At 37.9% G+C, this 17400-nt stretch overlaps 1 protein-coding gene across 5 annotated transcripts in view; it reads left to right on the plus strand.

Annotated features, from left to right (window-relative positions):
- Positions 1 to 17400, plus strand: part of SMARCA1 (SWI/SNF related, matrix associated, actin dependent regulator of chromatin, subfamily a, member 1) — a 65182-nt gene that overhangs the window by 27745 nt on the left and 20037 nt on the right. For all 5 annotated transcript variants that reach the window (XM_065556618.1, XM_065556617.1, XM_065556620.1 and 2 more), the window contains 10 exons: positions 1350 to 1459; positions 2436 to 2662; positions 3761 to 3882; positions 4482 to 4634; positions 6811 to 6943; positions 7512 to 7660; positions 8503 to 8622; positions 10623 to 10733; positions 10888 to 11001; positions 17131 to 17253. In XM_065556618.1, coding sequence (XP_065412690.1) covers positions 1350 to 1459; positions 2436 to 2662; positions 3761 to 3882; positions 4482 to 4634; positions 6811 to 6943; positions 7512 to 7660; positions 8503 to 8622; positions 10623 to 10733; positions 10888 to 11001; positions 17131 to 17253 — 1362 coding nt within the window. The remainder of the gene's footprint in view (positions 1 to 1349; positions 1460 to 2435; positions 2663 to 3760; positions 3883 to 4481; positions 4635 to 6810; positions 6944 to 7511; positions 7661 to 8502; positions 8623 to 10622; positions 10734 to 10887; positions 11002 to 17130; positions 17254 to 17400) is intronic.

Raw genomic sequence — 17400 nt, forward strand, 5'->3', positions numbered from 1 at the left:
TGGTACGGTATTTTTATTTTATTGGATCTGAGTAACTAGATGTTTAAAAACCCATGTCTCAGATCATTGAAGGTAGGGTCATCCGCTCAAAGGCTTTGTGCTTCTTCATTGGCTCAGGGCCTTGGTGCCCCATCCTCTTCTCCCCCCTCCGATGTTGGAGCTGAGTTACCAAAGACTCACCCTGGTTGCAGTTGGACCAAAAGTCTGTAGGGGAGGATCTGGAGGAGGGGGAAATAATATAACCCGAGGGGTCTCTTGGGGAGCCAAAATGAGGAGGACCGTGTTCATCTTCCCTCACCTCTGTCCTTGTCCGCATCCCACCCACTCTTCTCCCTGACCTGTCCAGTACCTGCTCTGTCCCTAAATGTAAACCTTGAATCCAGAAAGAGGCATCTGCAGTGTTTATCTGTGTGGACGATCTGAACTGATATGTTAGGAAGCATAAGTTCCAGTGCAACGCCTGGGCTGTCGTAACTTGTGTATTTCTGATTTAGAGTAGTGTATTTTTGGATGTGCCTATCTAGTTGAAAAGAGCAGCCCCTTATTACATTTTATGCACTCCTTAGATACATAATTCCTAATAAAATAGAGCCTCACCCGTCAGCACTTGAAGGGAGCCAGCAGAATAAATTAGTCACATCAGCATGTCTGTGAATGTTGGAGCGATCACTGTGGGGTAACATTGACTGCATGGGCCAGTCTACTCTTGGCCCTCTCCCTCTCACTACCTAAGCCATGAGAAAAGGCTACTTCAATTGCTGCTCTTTTCTGCTGCCTGTGGCTACATGGATGAATGTGGGGCCAGATTCCCTCTGTGGCTATGGGAGTAAAGAGGAACTATCTAACAACTTGATCCAGAGAGGCCTATAGAAATGATGATGCCCTCTCTTCTGCTTAACAGCATTTCTTAAGACCGTTATCACCTGTGCCGTCTATACTTTTTGTGGTGATTAAGTTATCTCTGAAGAGATAGGAGGGGTGGTTCCCACTTTGCTGTTCTGTGGAGAGATAGGGCAGCCATCTGCTCCACATCAGCTGACCTAAATGTCATAGGGAGCATGTAGGTGGCCTCTTTCTGAAGAGGTACCCTTGGGAAACTCTACAGCAGCCTTTCTAAAGTCCTTCCCACTCTCTGCATGAACTTAGCTGGCTGTTGGAACCAGTGGACTGCTTAATTTTTTCACTCGGACGGTGGCTGCAGCAGAGCTGGTCTGATGGGGTCACTGTGGGAGCAATATGAGTTGCTCAGAATTTGAGCTGAGCAAATGCGGCAGGATCAAGCCAACTAATCTCACATTTGAAGCAGTCTTGTATTTATAAATAGTTTACACAGACATCTTATTTTGTAGGTTTTGAAGCCTTTTTTGTTACGTCGTATAAAAGCTGAAGTAGAAAAGAGCTTGCCTCCGAAAAAGGAAGTAAAGATTTACCTTGGGCTCAGTAAAATGCAGAGAGAATGGTGAGTTATTTACATTCATGTAAAAGTGCTCTAAATTATAACTAATAATCAAGTACTTTATATTAGACTCAATATATTTTTCTTCTATTTTTGTACCCATGTCTCTACGATAGGTCTGAACAGCATATAAAGGGACTTGGTTAATTAGAAAAGCACATTTCCACCTGAAATATTTGTATCTGCTAGTTAAAAAAACCACAATACTACTGAAACTAAAAGGAACTAGAGAAAAATTGGATTTTTCTCTATTTTGTCAAGTTTTTTTTTTTAAGAACTTGTGCATTTAATAAAATGTGTTTAGTCAGTTTCATTCTTTTGTTGATGCACAGTGGGACTATCTGAATTATGTGCTAACATGCTGACTTGATTCTCCTTCCCTGTTTTTAGGGGGCAGCTTACATGAATGTTTTTCCCCAGTACCTGCCAAAAGTGTATTTACAGTAACAGGAGTAGAACTAAATCTAAAATAGAAGCATGATGCAATTGTGCAGAGGTGTGAAATGGAAAAAGGATTTTGATAATTTTTGTTCTTGTTTGTTTTGTTTTGTTTTTTTAAAAAAGAAGTTTTTCATACATCTCTTTTTATGTAGCTTTCAAACATAGTGATGGGAAAACAAGAATTTCTCAAGATCGGACCCAGTGGTCCATCTAATCCCAAAGCTGACAGACAGTGGCCTTAACTGGATGCTTCAGAAGAAATGAAAGAAACCCAATGGCTAATAATTATGGAATAACCTGTTTGTAAGGGAAACTTTTTTTAGTCAGATGTTGACTTGCATACTGGAGCATAAGAATTTGTCTCTTCTCATTTTTGTCAAATCCTGCATAATGTAACGGTGGATGTTTTAATTATCCAGCTTAAAAAACAAACAAACAAAGCACAGTAACCTCAGGACATTTGAGAGACTTATTTTTGTTTTAAATGTGCACAAACTAGATGCTGTAAATGCCTTATTTATTGTCTGTAAAACTTCAGGTATACAAGGATCCTGATGAAAGATATTGACATTCTAAATTCCGCTGGGAAAATGGATAAGATGCGGCTGTTGAATATTTTGATGCAGTTGCGAAAGTGCTGTAACCATCCATACCTATTTGATGGTGCTGAACCTGGACCTCCTTATACTACTGACATGCATCTTGTCAATAACAGTGGTAAAATGGTAGCTCTGGATAAACTGCTAGCAAAACTCAAAGAACAGGGTGAGTGGAAGCTATAGGACAATAGCTATATGAAGAGTATTAATAACAAATAAAATGGTCCAGTTTAAAAATCGTTCCCACCTATAAAGTCTTACTTGTTACAAACTAAAAGGTTTTTGTGGAGTTTCTAAGTGGAAGGCAAGGCATAGAGGGAGAACTTCATAATGATGAAGAGGGGTAAGGTGGGAGGGGAAAAAAATGAAGAGTTAAGAAAAAATAAAAAATAAGGTGGAATAGGAAGCCATTAAGAGGGAAGTTTGGGAGATGAGAAGGGGATATGTCAGGAGAGACCAGACCTTCTGACCACCTGTCAGGTTAATGTTTGATATGGCTTGTAGGCCAATAGGCTTCCATGGGAGTTGAGGACAAGAATTGGAAAGCCAGGTCCTGTTCAGAGTGCTGGTGTTTGTGGTTGTATGGACTGGCTGGCGCCATAGTAGGTTTGAATAAACTTCTGTATATTAGATTGTTTGTTTGTTCAAGCTCCAAACATTTTGGGTCTCTTCCGCCACTGCTTTTACATATATTGACAATGGAATTTTGTGTGCTGTTGTACTGTATGTTTTTGTCACGTGATATTTTTGTGATTAAAAAAACATCACTTAACTGATGGAATGTCAGTACAATATGTGGGGTAGAGAATGTAGAATTTAATGGATTTTAAGTTTGGAAGAAGTCCTATTTAAAAAAACCAAACAAACTAAAATTCCCCATAATGCATGCACTGGCAGGTGGGGGGGGACTAGTGATCTCCATCTTTTGAAAAATGGTTCTTTTAGGGGGGGAATCTAGTGTTACTGTCTTTAAGAATGGTCTTTTATTTCTTCAGTTGATATCAGAATACTGTTGTATAAATAGTAAAAATGACCCTTATTGGAAAAAATTGCAGAATAGGTGTTTAAAATTAATTACTGAAAAATAAACTTACAAAAGAAAATAGAACCATTTGAATAAACTGATCATCAGTTAGGGAGGAATATTATGTAAATATGGTACTGTATTTCACATTAATTCTCTCTGTGCACTTAACCTATTTCTGTTTGGTTCTGTGATAAGATTTATATTAAAATTACTTTGTTTTCTGTACCAACCTGTCAGGCTCCAGAGTTCTCATTTTTAGTCAGATGACCCGCTTACTGGATATTTTGGAGGATTATTGCATGTGGCGTGGTTATGAGTACTGCCGACTAGATGGACAGACGCCTCATGAAGAAAGAGAGGTGAGAGATGTGTTAGCAAGGACTGCTTCATTATTTAAGCCAGTTATTTAGAGTTGGACAAACTCTGCCATTGGATACCTGCGTGCAATTTGAAAGTAAAGTCTCTAGATTTGCCTAAGGACAAATATACGGTCTGCTACAGTACTACTAACTCTTCTTTGGAAAATCTGAGGCAATATTAATATACCCTGAATATGTTTAACTTTTAGAAATTTAGAAAAGTGGGCTGAAATTGAATAAGTAACCTGAGGTACTTAACAGTAATTGGTTGGGAATGTAGGTCCAAATCCTATAATTTTACAGTGTGCAGTAGGCTATTATGACTGTGCACAGCCCTGCTGACTTCTGGGGCTCCATCTGTGTTAGTGGTGTGCTTGTATTGTAAATTGCAAGGTCAGTGCCACAGTGTAGGACTTGTGGGGGCTTTACTTTTTTACGATGAAACATTTCATTATAGTGACTGAGAAATTATTTGGTTTGCCTATGCAACCCTGGCCTTTTAAAGTTGTTGGTATGGTATATGGACACCAAATAAAGTCACTAATAAAATCATTTATTTGAGGATTCTGCTGTCTTAATGAGTTTCTATTTTCTTTTAGGAAGCAATAGACACCTTTAATGCTCCCAACAGTAGCAAATTCATTTTTATGCTCAGTACCAGGGCAGGAGGTCTGGGGATTAATCTGGCAACTGCTGATGTGGTTATTCTCTATGATTCAGACTGGAATCCACAAGTGGATCTGCAGGCTATGGTGAGTATCCATATAAAATAATACATATGATAGAACTCAAAGGCTTATGAAGGAATATAGTGGTAGTACTTTTCCAGCGTTACAGCTTTGTTAAAGTGGTAGTGTGGATTAAAGGGAGTGGGGAAAGAAAAGCAGGTTCCGGGTTGAGTTATGCCATTTTCAAGTACCTATTAACAAAAGGGAGGGGGGAACCCTTAAATCCTCGTTCTGATTCGAAAGTGCAGTTTTGGAAAAATCTTCTCCTGTAAAAATGGCTGTTGGCAAAGAGTTTTCCACTTTAGTATTTATAGATAATTCCAAAAAGTGTGCAGTTTGATGAAAAAGTTGTAACCTGAATTATGGAAGAAATGGCAAATTTCTTGCCCCCCCCCAAAATATCCATCTAAGAGAAAATACTGAAATTGTGTCTCATAAATTATTACGTTCCTCATCATAGTCCAGCAGTATTGTTTTGTCACACAAACATTGACAATAGTCATTCCAGTAAATGCAGAATTCAGTGACTGTAAAAACGCATTGCAATAAACGATGAAAGGCACATACAGTTTTAGGGGCAGATTGGCTTCGAGACACATCAGAAGAGGCGTAGCCAGAATTCTGACTTGGGTTCTAGGAAAATCACATGCTGGACCAACATCTCCACCACCTTTTTACAGGGTGAAATGAAGCATTTACCTCTGTTCTAGGACAGCACATCCTGTTTTTGCCCTTCCTGGGAGCCTAGTATTATAGGTGCACTAGGCTAGGGTAGTTCCTCTATTGCCCAGTTGGATTGTGCCCAGCTCCTGTATAGGGACAGAGATCCAGGCATAATCTTACCATTGGGGAAAAAAGATCAGCTCTGATCTTAAAAAAATGTTATCCTCTTTTGGGTGATATGTTACAACCAAGGCCTCTAGTTTGTTTCACATGGAAGTTAAAGATCATATAGTGCTACCTATATGTTTTGTTTTGGTGGCCTTAGGCCTGGTCCCCACTAAGCCCCCACTTCGGACTAAGGTATGCAAATTCAGCTACGTTAATAACGTAGCTGAATTCGAAGTACCTTAGTCTGAACTTACCGCGGGTCCAGACGCGGCAGGAAGGCTCCCCCGTCGATGCCGCGTACTCCTCTCGGCGAGCTGGAGTACCGGCGTCGACGGCGAGCACTTCCGGGATCGATCCCAGAACATCGATTGCCTGCCGCCGGACCCTCCGGTAAGTGAAGACGTACCCTTAGTGAAAATATCTTTTCACCATGTTGTTGTGAAGCATGTTGACTACTGCATTGTGCTGCAGATGTAGGCTAAATTTCTGTGGTGCAATGTGTGCATAGTTTGTGAGGTATTTTGAGATTATTCAGAAAGAAGGCTGCTATATTAGTGTTATGCAGGAGAGCATAAGAGCTGAGAATGGAGGCATTAAAAGGAATCAAATGTAAAATAATACAGTACAACATAGACTAACATAATAATTCTATCTTAGGTATTTCTAAGTTCTCTAATCACTCTACTATTTAACCACAAGTAGAAAAACCATGTCTAAATCTCTCTGGCATTGGAGTTGGGATTTGCCATTTTTCTATTGTATGATACTCTAATTTATTATTTATTACAATCCTTTTCTGCATTTGGGACCTGACCCTAAAAAAATATTGAACAGCTCCAAGTATCAGGGATTTAGTGTAACACAATCCAGAATTCTTGTACCAATGATTTATGGACCACTAGAAAGCAGATTGTTTTGTTTTGTTTTTTGTTTTTTAAATCGAACAGAAGAACAAATTCCTTCATATTTGTTTTCTTGTCATATTTGTTTGTAACTTGTGTAAATTTTCTATACGAGTCACCACAATATTTGCTAGATTAGATAAAATACAACACTCAGTTACACTGTTGTAAATCCAGAGTAATTCTGATTTTCAGTTCATCTGCTCTAGATTTACACTGGTGTATCTGAGATCAGTCAATCTTTGTATGTTGGGATTGGTATAAATATTACACTAATAGTGATTTAAAAAAAAAATCAGTTCTGTAGACGTAATACTTATTCAATAGTAAAGAGGAAACCAAGAAAATAATCTAGAATAATTTGAAGTTAGACAGTTTCTTCTGATGCTTGTGCTAAGGTATTTCAGCCAAATTGCTGCTATGTTGCTATTAACTAAAAGGTTTTTTTTTAATTTAATTTTATTTAGGATCGTGCACACCGTATTGGTCAAAAGAAGCCAGTTCGTGTATTCCGACTTATCACTGACAATACTGTTGAAGACAGGATTGTAGAAAGAGCTGAGATAAAACTGAGATTGGACTCTATAGTTATACAGCAAGGTATCAAATACTGTATACAAATTTGAGGGCAGAATTTGGTTCATTCACTTTGCACAGGATTAAATAACCATACAAAGTGCAAGGCACTGAAGAATTAGGCCCGATGTCTGTAATAGTGGAATATTAATTGAACCTAAAATAGCAAGCTTCCGTTTAAAGGCCTGATTCTTTACTTCTTACTCAGATCGAGCTTTCTTTGACATTAATGGGAGTTTTGCCTGAGTAAAGAGTGCAGGACAGAGCACCTACTCCTAAGAAACTGAATTAGTAAAAGCAAAGTAGCTATTGAATGGGGCTTCTCTGAATACGCATGCTATAAAAAAAGGATGTGTTCCATGACAGTTACAGTTCAGTAGGTACTGCATTTATTTACATTTCTGTAATATATTGAACTATAAAATTGCACTGCAATTTCAGTTTAAGCTCAGTGTCAGACTCCCCTGTCCTTCCTGTGTTGCTAAATGGGAAGCTGGTCCTCACTAGATGGAAAGGGTGTTTTCAGGTTGGGCTTGGCATGGGAAAGGTTGACCATTTTGATTTAAAGCCTTCAATATATTTCTAATGCTAGGAAGACTCATAGATCAGCAGTCTAACAAACTAGCAAAAGATGAAATGCTGCAGATGATCCGGCATGGAGCCACACATGTTTTTGCTTCCAAGGACAGTGAACTGACAGAGGAAGATATTACCACTATTTTAGAAAGAGGTGAAAAGAAGGTGAGAACATAGTTTCATTTGGAACATAATTGTAAAAGAAAAGAGTTAAGAATCACCAAATCCGTTTAAATTGTAAATCTTGTTTTGTTGCTTATCTACCAAAAAAAAAATCAGACAGAATTTGTATTTATTGTACTAGCAGCTATCTGCCATTTCTCTATATAATAGGAAACATCTTTGAAGGGAAAAAGCTGTAGATCTGTTTAGTTGTGCTCTCATTTCCTGCGTCTCAGTAAGTTACCTGAATATGTTACAATCTAATTTTTCATAAGAGGTTTTTTTTTTAAGGTCTCCCAAAAGCAGCAGTTATTTTTTTTTTCAAGTCTAAAAAAATTAATAAAATGTTAGTTTTAGCACTGTTTCATTAAATAAGCTTTTAGAAGTGTGTATTGTTAAACTATTGGTCAGAAATCCTATGACAGTTTTTTTTTAATAGATGTAAGATCTTTTTGAAGCAATAGGTAGCTTAGTGGGCTAATGAACTACCTTTTCAGCTCAGAAGAGTTGTACATAAATTTTGTTGAAATTATTTGGTACCAGCATAATGTATAGGAGATGTTGGGCCACATTATAACAGCATACTAAACTTTAGCTTAATAGGAAGTCTCAGTGCACGAGACCAAAGGACTGGAATAAAAGGTGTGCTTCAGATCCTAATGAAGGAGATGGGTACTACTAGTCATGAAAGATGGGTACTAATACGCATGAAAGTAAAAAAGAAGGGAGAAAACTTAAGTGAGCGATGCTGATTTATTTTTAGAAACTTAATACAGAATTTAAAACATCTCAGATGCATTGATAAAGGTAACTTTTTTTTTTATTATCTTTGTACCTGATTTTAGACAGCTGAAATGAATGAACGTTTGCAAAAAATGGGAGAGAGCTCTTTAAGGAACTTCACTATGGATACAGAGATGAGTTTATACAACTTTGAAGGTGAAGATTATAGAGAAAAACAAAAGGTAACTTTATTTTCTCATACATGTAACAATGTGTTTACTTTAACTCGTCTTGTGAAAATCTGATTAATTACAATCATAAGCATAAAAACATTTAATTAGGAATGCCATAACTGTAAATAAGAAGCTAGGAATTCACTTGACAATTTTTACTTCGCTCTTCTAAAATTTCGCTTTATCTGTGGTACTATTTAAAAAGAAAAATTGATCAGGTTCATCTATCAAAAAACTTACTCTTTACAAACATCCATTTCAAAAGACGAAAGCTGCTGTTGTCCAAATCTTGTAGTTCTGATTGAGGCAAAACTTCCATTATGCCTCATTCTTCTTGGAAGTCTTTGGAGTTACACTGATTTTATTCCTGTGTAACTGAGATAAAAATTACACCCATTGTCTTCAAAAGAACACTGGCCAGATTCTCCTTGGCATTAGGGTGGTTTTGCACCACTCCAGTAGTTTATAGGTTTCCTACAACTGCTTAGCTGGCCATGGGAGGATCACCCCAGCATAAGGGTGTTGTCCAGTAGTGTGTGGAGCCACCGTAGCAGCTCTGATGCCACTTCCCTTCTTGTGGCTGGTGCAGGGGACGTGACCAAAGTTTTCCCTGCACCTCCACAATTCCCGTCTGTTGTTAACAGCCTCTTAAGCATCCATTGCAGATTGGGTATGAGACTAAGGTGGCTTTGTGCCCCTTACCGAATTTTGTCGAGTGCTCCTTAGCAGGAACCAAAAATAAGGGCCCTTGACTTTTTTAAATTACACTCCAAAGCAAATATCTTTTTATAGCGAGGCACCACGGGAGGAACGTCATATATTTATTCTCACCTTAAGTTTCCTTGCTTACCAATCCAGACAGTGGGGGTAGGGGAAACCATTTTGGAAATCTTTTCAGCTTTATATTTTCCTCCTGCTAGTATCTTCTATTCTGTGTTGGAACGAGCCAGCTTAACCAGCACTAATAGTGGTATTGATCTTGTAGAACCTGTTTGTATGATTTACGGTTAATTCAGCATTGTCAAATACTTTTGTTATACCAACACTGGTGATTACTGAAGAGCTTGGCCATGATACATATGTGGAGATATACACTAACAAATTCTTGAATGCAGCCTGAGGCTCTGATGCTGCAAAAAATATTGGTACGGATAGAATCTTGCCTTCTCACAGAGCTTCATTGATGTTGGTGGAGCTTTGTAAAACTGCAGGAGTCTATCCATGCAGATGTCATTGAAGGTTCAGAGCCTTAAATGGTAATTAATATTTCAGATCTCTTTGAAGCCGTGTTCATAACTTTTTGAAAATATGGTAGAAAAATGCGCCTTGCTAATTAAGGTTCTGTCGTGCTCTCAGTTGCATGTGCAGTGGGGATAAATAACATTTTCTTCTGAAAAGTCCCTTAAAAAGCACAGGGAGGGAACAAAGCTAGCACAACATTGTACCTCTCTTCTGTGTTAGGTGGTGTATCAGACAATAGTGGATGGAGTTGAGCTGTAGCCTTAGTATACGGTGCTATCCCCTGGATATCTGTGGTGTTTCTGGCAGATTTCCATTCAATAACTAATATTGCTTAGAATATAGCATGTGCGTGAGTAAAGCTGCCAGAGGTAAGAGTAGGGCCGGAAGTAGGGCATATGTACAACCCTCCATGTAGATTTTCTAGCATGTCTTGGCAGAGGTAGTGGTGGAATGAAGGGCCATATCCCTTGTCTTCTCCACATGGCTACTTACCTATTCAACCCCCACCTCCATACCCCTTTGAGATCCTCTTTGTATGTTTGTTTAAAATGCTTTAATCAGAATTTGCCTCTTAGTGATGAACCTTGTAGTAGCATGAATTCTGTTGAAACATAAGCTTTAACTAGTGCTCACAATAGAAATACTATTTGTCTATTGGTGGACACTGTCTTAATTAGTTCAACCCAAACTGACTACTATAATTGCTTTTTTGTGATTTCAGGAAGATATTTGGAGTTATTTAAACTGTTCTGTTTGTTTGTGTGTAGATGAGTATGATGGAATGGATAGAGCCTCCAAAACGAGAGCGCAAAGCAAACTATGCAGTGGATGCATATTTTAGAGAAGCCCTGCGTGTTAGTGAACCGAAAGTTCCCAAGGTAAAAGAATATAGATTTTTAATCTGTACCACTCTTTTCAACTTGTAGTAAAATCAATATGTGTTATACAGTGTAAAATGTTGCTACTGTCTGGACTATGGCAACTGAAAGTAATAGAAAATTACGTAATGGTCATATATATGTATTTTTAAAGGCTCCACGACCCCCCAAACAGCCAAATATTCAAGATTTCCAGTTTTTTCCACCACGATTGTTTGAGCTTCTGGAAAAAGAAATTCTTTATTATCGCAAGACTATAGGCTATAAGGTAATAATGACTTTTCTTTATTTCAAATGATTGAAATATATTGGCATCAGTGTATCCAGATTTGTTGTAATAGTGAGAATTGCTAAATTCTTAAGGCAAATAAAAGTACTAAAGTCATGTTAATAGGTAATTTAGAGGCTTTCTAGCAATCTTGACTTGTGTTGACTTGCTGTAGATTTGATTACTCATCATTTTCTTGGACCTCCTGTGATGTGGAGTTAACAAGATCCAGGAAATGTAACCAAGAGAACAGTCTCCTGTTTTACAAAATAACAATCCTACTTCATTAATACTAAGAAAAGACTAAAACAGACACCAACAACGTTTGGTTCCCCTTATTGAGCCCTAGCAACTGGATTCATGCCTAATGCAGGCCTTAGGACTTGCATCTCCCCTATTCAGCTGCTGAATTCTCGTCTCTCTTGCACTTGCACTAACTAGTTTTATACTGATGTGACTCCATTGACTCCAGTGGAGTTACTCTTTTATTCACACAGGTATAACTAAGTGCAGAAATCAGGCCAATTGTGACAAAATGAGAGTCACAGGAAAGAGATTTGTCCAGGAAAAGATATAGTTGGAACATGAAATTACAAAGTGATCTATAAATGTAATGCAGGAGAAGTCGGAAGATGGGATTATATGGCAACAAATATGATGTTGAAATGACAAGGGCAAAATGATGTAGTATTAGCAAAATTTGGTTTTAATAAAAAAAAATGCAGGAAATGTTTGACAGGAGGGGGGTAGCTACTTAGGAGCAAAAAGTATGGAGGAAAATGTAGGACTACTGTTAAATAAGGAGTGAGCACAATTAGAGGAGGAAAAGGTAATTTCCCAATGCATGTGCTTAACACTTTCAGCAAAAAGAATGAAAAAAGCAAGAGGCTTAGTGATATAAGTATAAACTAGAACTAGAATATCAACTAGAGGCAGGTAAAAGAACACTTAGGTAACATTCCACTTACAATATTACAGGCCCTCTTTACCTCGTATCTCCCCTGTGTGTATGATTTAGAAAAGGGGATACAATGGGATTCTCCTCTAGAGTTAAATACAATTAAAAATATATTAGGTGGCATAGATTGTAGAGTCTTTTGGGGCAGCGACCATGTCATCTCATCATTGTTGTGAAGTACCTACCACAGTTATGAACAGTGTAAAATAAATAGCAATAATGAAAGTGTTTTTATTTACTATTGACAGAGGGCAGTTTGCAGAGTTCTAAGCTAAAATGAGCCTAGAAGTTTTAGCAAATTAGAAACTTCCTAACCATGTGCTAATTATATAGTCAGCTTCAGTTGCATTGTAGGTAAAAATCAGTGTATCTTTTCACTTTACTAAGCCTGATTGATGTCTCTCAAGATTAGCGGACCTCACAGTTTGAGAGACACTAAGCACCTTGAGCACAATGGTATAACTATAGTGTTGGTTGCTTGAATGGGAGGGAAACGCATTGTCAGCTTTCTCTATTTAATAACAGACCTTACTGGAACAGGTCAGTGAAAAGAGGTATAGTCCTTTATCCTGTCTTCAGATTTAGCAGCCTATGTTGGACTCTTCAGAGTAAGGTGGGAAAACTCCCAGCATGCACTGCAATTTGCCACTTGTGCAATACTGTAATATGCCACAGCAAGAAATGCCTTGCTGACTTCAGCTGGTTATTACCTTACCATATGCCCAGAAGTATGAGGATGATACAGTTTGTAATTTTGTCATAGCTTGTGCAACTGCTGTTTCTTAGTTATATGTAAGTGCAACTGCATTTTGACTCTTACAATGCTATAGTTGAATAATATCCTATAGAAGTGACTTTTACATATTTATGTACTTTGTGTAATTAAAGAAAAAAAAATGGCCTTTTCTCCATTCAACTTGATTGTCTTTAATTTCATAGTTCTACTTTGAATTATAAGAGAGGGCAGGAAGGAGTGGCCCATTTGCTTAGTATGTCATTCTTAATTTAAGACATCTTTATCCTATCTCCTCTTAAGTTTTCTTTCAATTTCTTATTCCTTTGTTCTTTTGAGCTAATGAACTCTGATGTGGGAATTCAGTGGGCAGAATTATTAATTTCCTTACAGGCTTTTCTGTGATGCTCAGCACTACAGTGTTTGAAATTTTCATGGATATTTAAGAATTTACCTCCACGATACCTTGCCTAGCATCACATGGGAACTCTGTGGTAAAAGCAGGGATAGAATCCAGTTCTCCAAAGAAGCATTTAATTGCCTTAGCTCATGAGACTGTCCTTTCTCTCCCTGTGATTTTTCTCTCTGCCACTCCATACCATCCATCTTCTACAACCAAACTTTTCGCAGCCCAGAGCTGCAATTGTAGGGAAAGACCTGCTTAGCCATGAGCTGGAGCATGCCCAGTGTAAATGGAATCTTTGGGGAATTCAGCTACTAAAATCTACAAATGAGCATGTGCAAGTTGCAGTTTTTCAAAGGTTTATAATTTTGGCCAGGTTTTCATGGGGACAGCAAAAAAGCACGTCCTTGACACAAAGCCCACCTGCTGCCAAACTTCAAGTCCTTGGTCCAGCATATGTGGACACTAGAGCTTTTCAAAGACAAGGTCACCAGAATTTCACACCGCTAAAATGTGTATTTTTTAAAATAGCCTTGTTCTGAAAAACTGCTGAATTGTTTTGGTTGAAGTTTTCCCAAAAAAAATGTAGCCCGAGGCAGCCCCCTGGCATGGAGGATTTGAACATGAATGGTTAAGTTCAGCAAAGTTATAAGCAACAGAAAATAGGGTCTTATAATCGGAAGTGTTGGGCAGCCTTAATGTGAGGCAGTACTTGGCTTAGCTGACCACTGAATCGTCATTGAGGGTGCCCTTTTGGTGACATAGAGCTGGCATAATTGCTCATATGCCACAGCCTTCTGCCTAGATGTTTGATCAAAGAAAAGAAGGTGTGACCAGGACATCCTTGCACCCAGCTGATCCCTTGTTGCTATAACAGCCCGTAGGGGTAATTAGCAGCTTTCAGGGGTCTGACCATCTGGTCAGCCACAGAATTGAAGGAGCACAAAAATGGCATAAAGCCACCTTTTGCCTCCCCCTTTCTGGACTTGTGCCAAGTGAGCCTTGGCTGGAATTGAGACTTGGGTTCTAAGTCTGTTCTCTTTCAATCAGATCCATATATGGTATTTTAATAATGAGTCTCCTAACTGTTGCTTTACTTCAGATTACATCATATTCAAAGAGATTTTATCAACCGGATTGATCTCTGATCATAAATGTCCTGGATCTAGGTTTCTAAGGAAATAGTGTGGTACCTTGTGTCCTTGGTTATTAGTAGTGGGCCAAATTCTAACCTGTTAAGCTCAAGCTTGTTCTTTGAAACTCCTGTGTGCTATAGCATGGAACTTGTTCCAATATGTCTAACTTGGGGGTCTTAAGTGAGAAGGGCTTGCTTTATACATGGCTGAGGAAAATACGAAAGCTTCCTGGCTTTTTGAAATATTAATAATCTATTAAGGAGAAAAATAGCAAGTTGATAAATACAGGTGACTTGTTAAGCTTGAATTTTGGTAATGCATCATTGTAGGCAACTAACTTTGCAGCAGTAGAACTAAATTTGTGTGTGATGAACTCACTATCACATTCAATAAACCACTCTGTGTTTCTGTAAAAAGCTTGCTAAAATCTCAGCCAGGAAGAAGGACAAAATGTGCCCTCTTTCCACTCTTTTACAGACTGTTAGTTATTGCAGAATATTACTACATTTTTCAAATATAAAATAACTCTTCAAAAGTTTTCTTATGAAAGTTACTTTTATATACATCATTAGTTCATTGTATTACTTGGGGACCAAAGTTTTGGGATGCAGATTATGAGTAGCAGCAGAATGGGGCACATACTTTTTTTTAAACTTACCTATTCACTATGGAATAACGATCAGTTTGCTTAAGTTAAACCTGCGAACTGGTTAACTTCCAAATATAGTGCAATTATTAATGAGAGTAAGAGTAACAAATATGACATTGATAGTAATTTTGTTCTGTTGGAAAAGAAATAAAGAATACATTTTATATTTCATAATTTGAAGTAAAGGGAAATTTAAAATCACTGTTACTTAACTTTGCTTTTGTGACTCTTGAAGTTCAAATGGAGATGTTCAGTAGCTGGCATTTCTACATAGTCCTATATATTGCAAGCCATAAAATCAGTTGTTTTCTCTTGCAGATTATTTTGATAGTCCTAAATCGTGCCACACTGAACTCCTGTAAAGAAACTGTTTTCATATTAAAGGCCCAAATCACCATTCCTTTACTCCAATATTATGCCAGCATAACTCCATTGAAATCAATGGAGTGTCATTTGTTTACTATCCATATAACAGAGCAGTATATAAGTATATATCATCTCTTTGATATTGTTACGCAGCTGATGCAATGTGCTTGACAACCTGAGATTTTCTTGAAGATGCTTGATGTAAAAATCTTTATTATAAAGATGCATTCTCTCAGTTTAAGGCAAAACTAGTATTAAAACTGAGATCTATTTAAAAAACAAATGTCAGAGGGGTGAATTTGTGCTGATCATATTATAGTTCATATTAAATCACAACAAACGATAGAAGTTATGTTTCAACTTAAAAACAACAAAAGAGAGAAGATTCTTAGCTAAGGCTTAAATTTTATTCTTTATTTATCCCTTTGTGCCTTGCCATCACAGAATATGTGGTATGCAAGATCACTACTTAGCAATGAGGGAAAGGCCCAGAACAAAGTTCTGTGTGCCATAGATCTCCAGCAGTACCCTGTGCAGGAAAGACATGGGTGGAGTGGCTGCAGAGGAGGTGTGAAGGATCTTACTTGTGTCAGGAAGGAGATTTTTTGCTGGCTTCAGACGTACTGAAGCACACTGGAGTGTTGCAGTGAGAAGGGAACAAGCCCCTGAGTCCACATGCGTGGATCCAATAGGTGGGAACTTTTTAATAGGTCGACAGGGTAGTAGATGCTGTTCCACCACATAGGCATGTTTTAAGAACTTCACCTGCATGCATGTAGAATTCCTTTTTGATACTGATGAGTATGAAGGGAAGAAACTCTTGCTTGCATGTTCAACAGTCACATTCAAGTCAGATTTCAAGTATGTGCTTTGGAATGTAATACCCAGTACAGAGGTCACAAAATTCGAAACCTGCTGCAGTCTGGGCAGGGACATAAAAAGATACCTGCCTTGCTCTACCTAAATGCTGTAATCTCCTATCTTTAAATCAGCAAAACTTCTTTTTGTAACTAGGGTGCAGTGTACATGTATTTTGAGTACACCTGTGGTATATACAGTGGGGCAGACACACAGCTGGTTTACATTGTTCCACTGACTTGAATGGAAGTGTGACAATTTACACCAGCTGAGATCTGTTCCTTTCATTGTTTGCAGGTCTGGCCCAAGATGTGCTTGGCACAGGACCTGGCACTGTGCAAAGCAGACCTAATATTTTTCAGGATCAGGCCCTCTTGTGTGAGAGGGTTGCGCAATAACATTTTTTTTAAAAACATTTGTCTCTTAGGCAACAATGGTGGAAAAAATAACGTTTAAATTGTTCTATTCACAGTGGAAAGATAATAGTTATAAAAGTCATTGTCTGCTTTAGTTCCTAATCACTGGAGAAATATACCTTTATCATTTTTATGGGATCTAACAGCACTTATCATAGAGAGGAATTGCTTCACCCTTAAGGAACTTAATTAACTTAGATCCTTTGGTTGCTTACCAGTGAGGTTTAACATTACACTTCAATGAAACAAGAGCCTGTAAGCCAAGAAAAAGCAAATGTCGATGAATGACTTATGATTTGAGATATACACCTTGCCTGAAAGGATAATATTTTCAACCTCAACATTTCTGTAAACTGTAAATCCAGCTGAAAAAAAAAATGTTCCAGTAGCTATGTGGCATGTTTTAATTTTTTTTCCCTACCAGTATATCAAGGCGTCAGAAACATTTCCTTTTGTAACAAATACTCAGTGGTGAGGACTGCATCAATCCTGTCAAATTTAACTTGTGTTTATAGAGTAAATTGTGAAGTGAGATTGATATGAATATGTACAGTACCCTTAATAACACTGTTCTTTTACTCCTTGCTCATCCTATTATTGCTGATCTCAGGTCCCTAGGAATCCTGACCTCCCAAACGCAGCTCAGGTACAAAAAGAGGAACAAAAGAAGATTGATGAGTCTGCACCTCACACTCCAGAAGAAACTGAAGAAAAAGAAAAGCTGCTCACACAAGTAAAATGATAAAAGTAGCTGAAGTATTTAGTGCCTAGCGTTTCATCAAAAGATGACTATTAAAATATACATGGCAGACTGCAGTGTGTTTATAAAAATGGCAGTTCACATTTTTCATTCACTATTGTATACAGTAAAACAAAACTA

This window comes from Chrysemys picta, chromosome 9 (assembly GCF_011386835.1).
Source record: "Chrysemys picta bellii isolate R12L10 chromosome 9, ASM1138683v2, whole genome shotgun sequence".
Classification (NCBI taxonomy): Eukaryota; Metazoa; Chordata; order Testudines; family Emydidae; genus Chrysemys; species Chrysemys picta.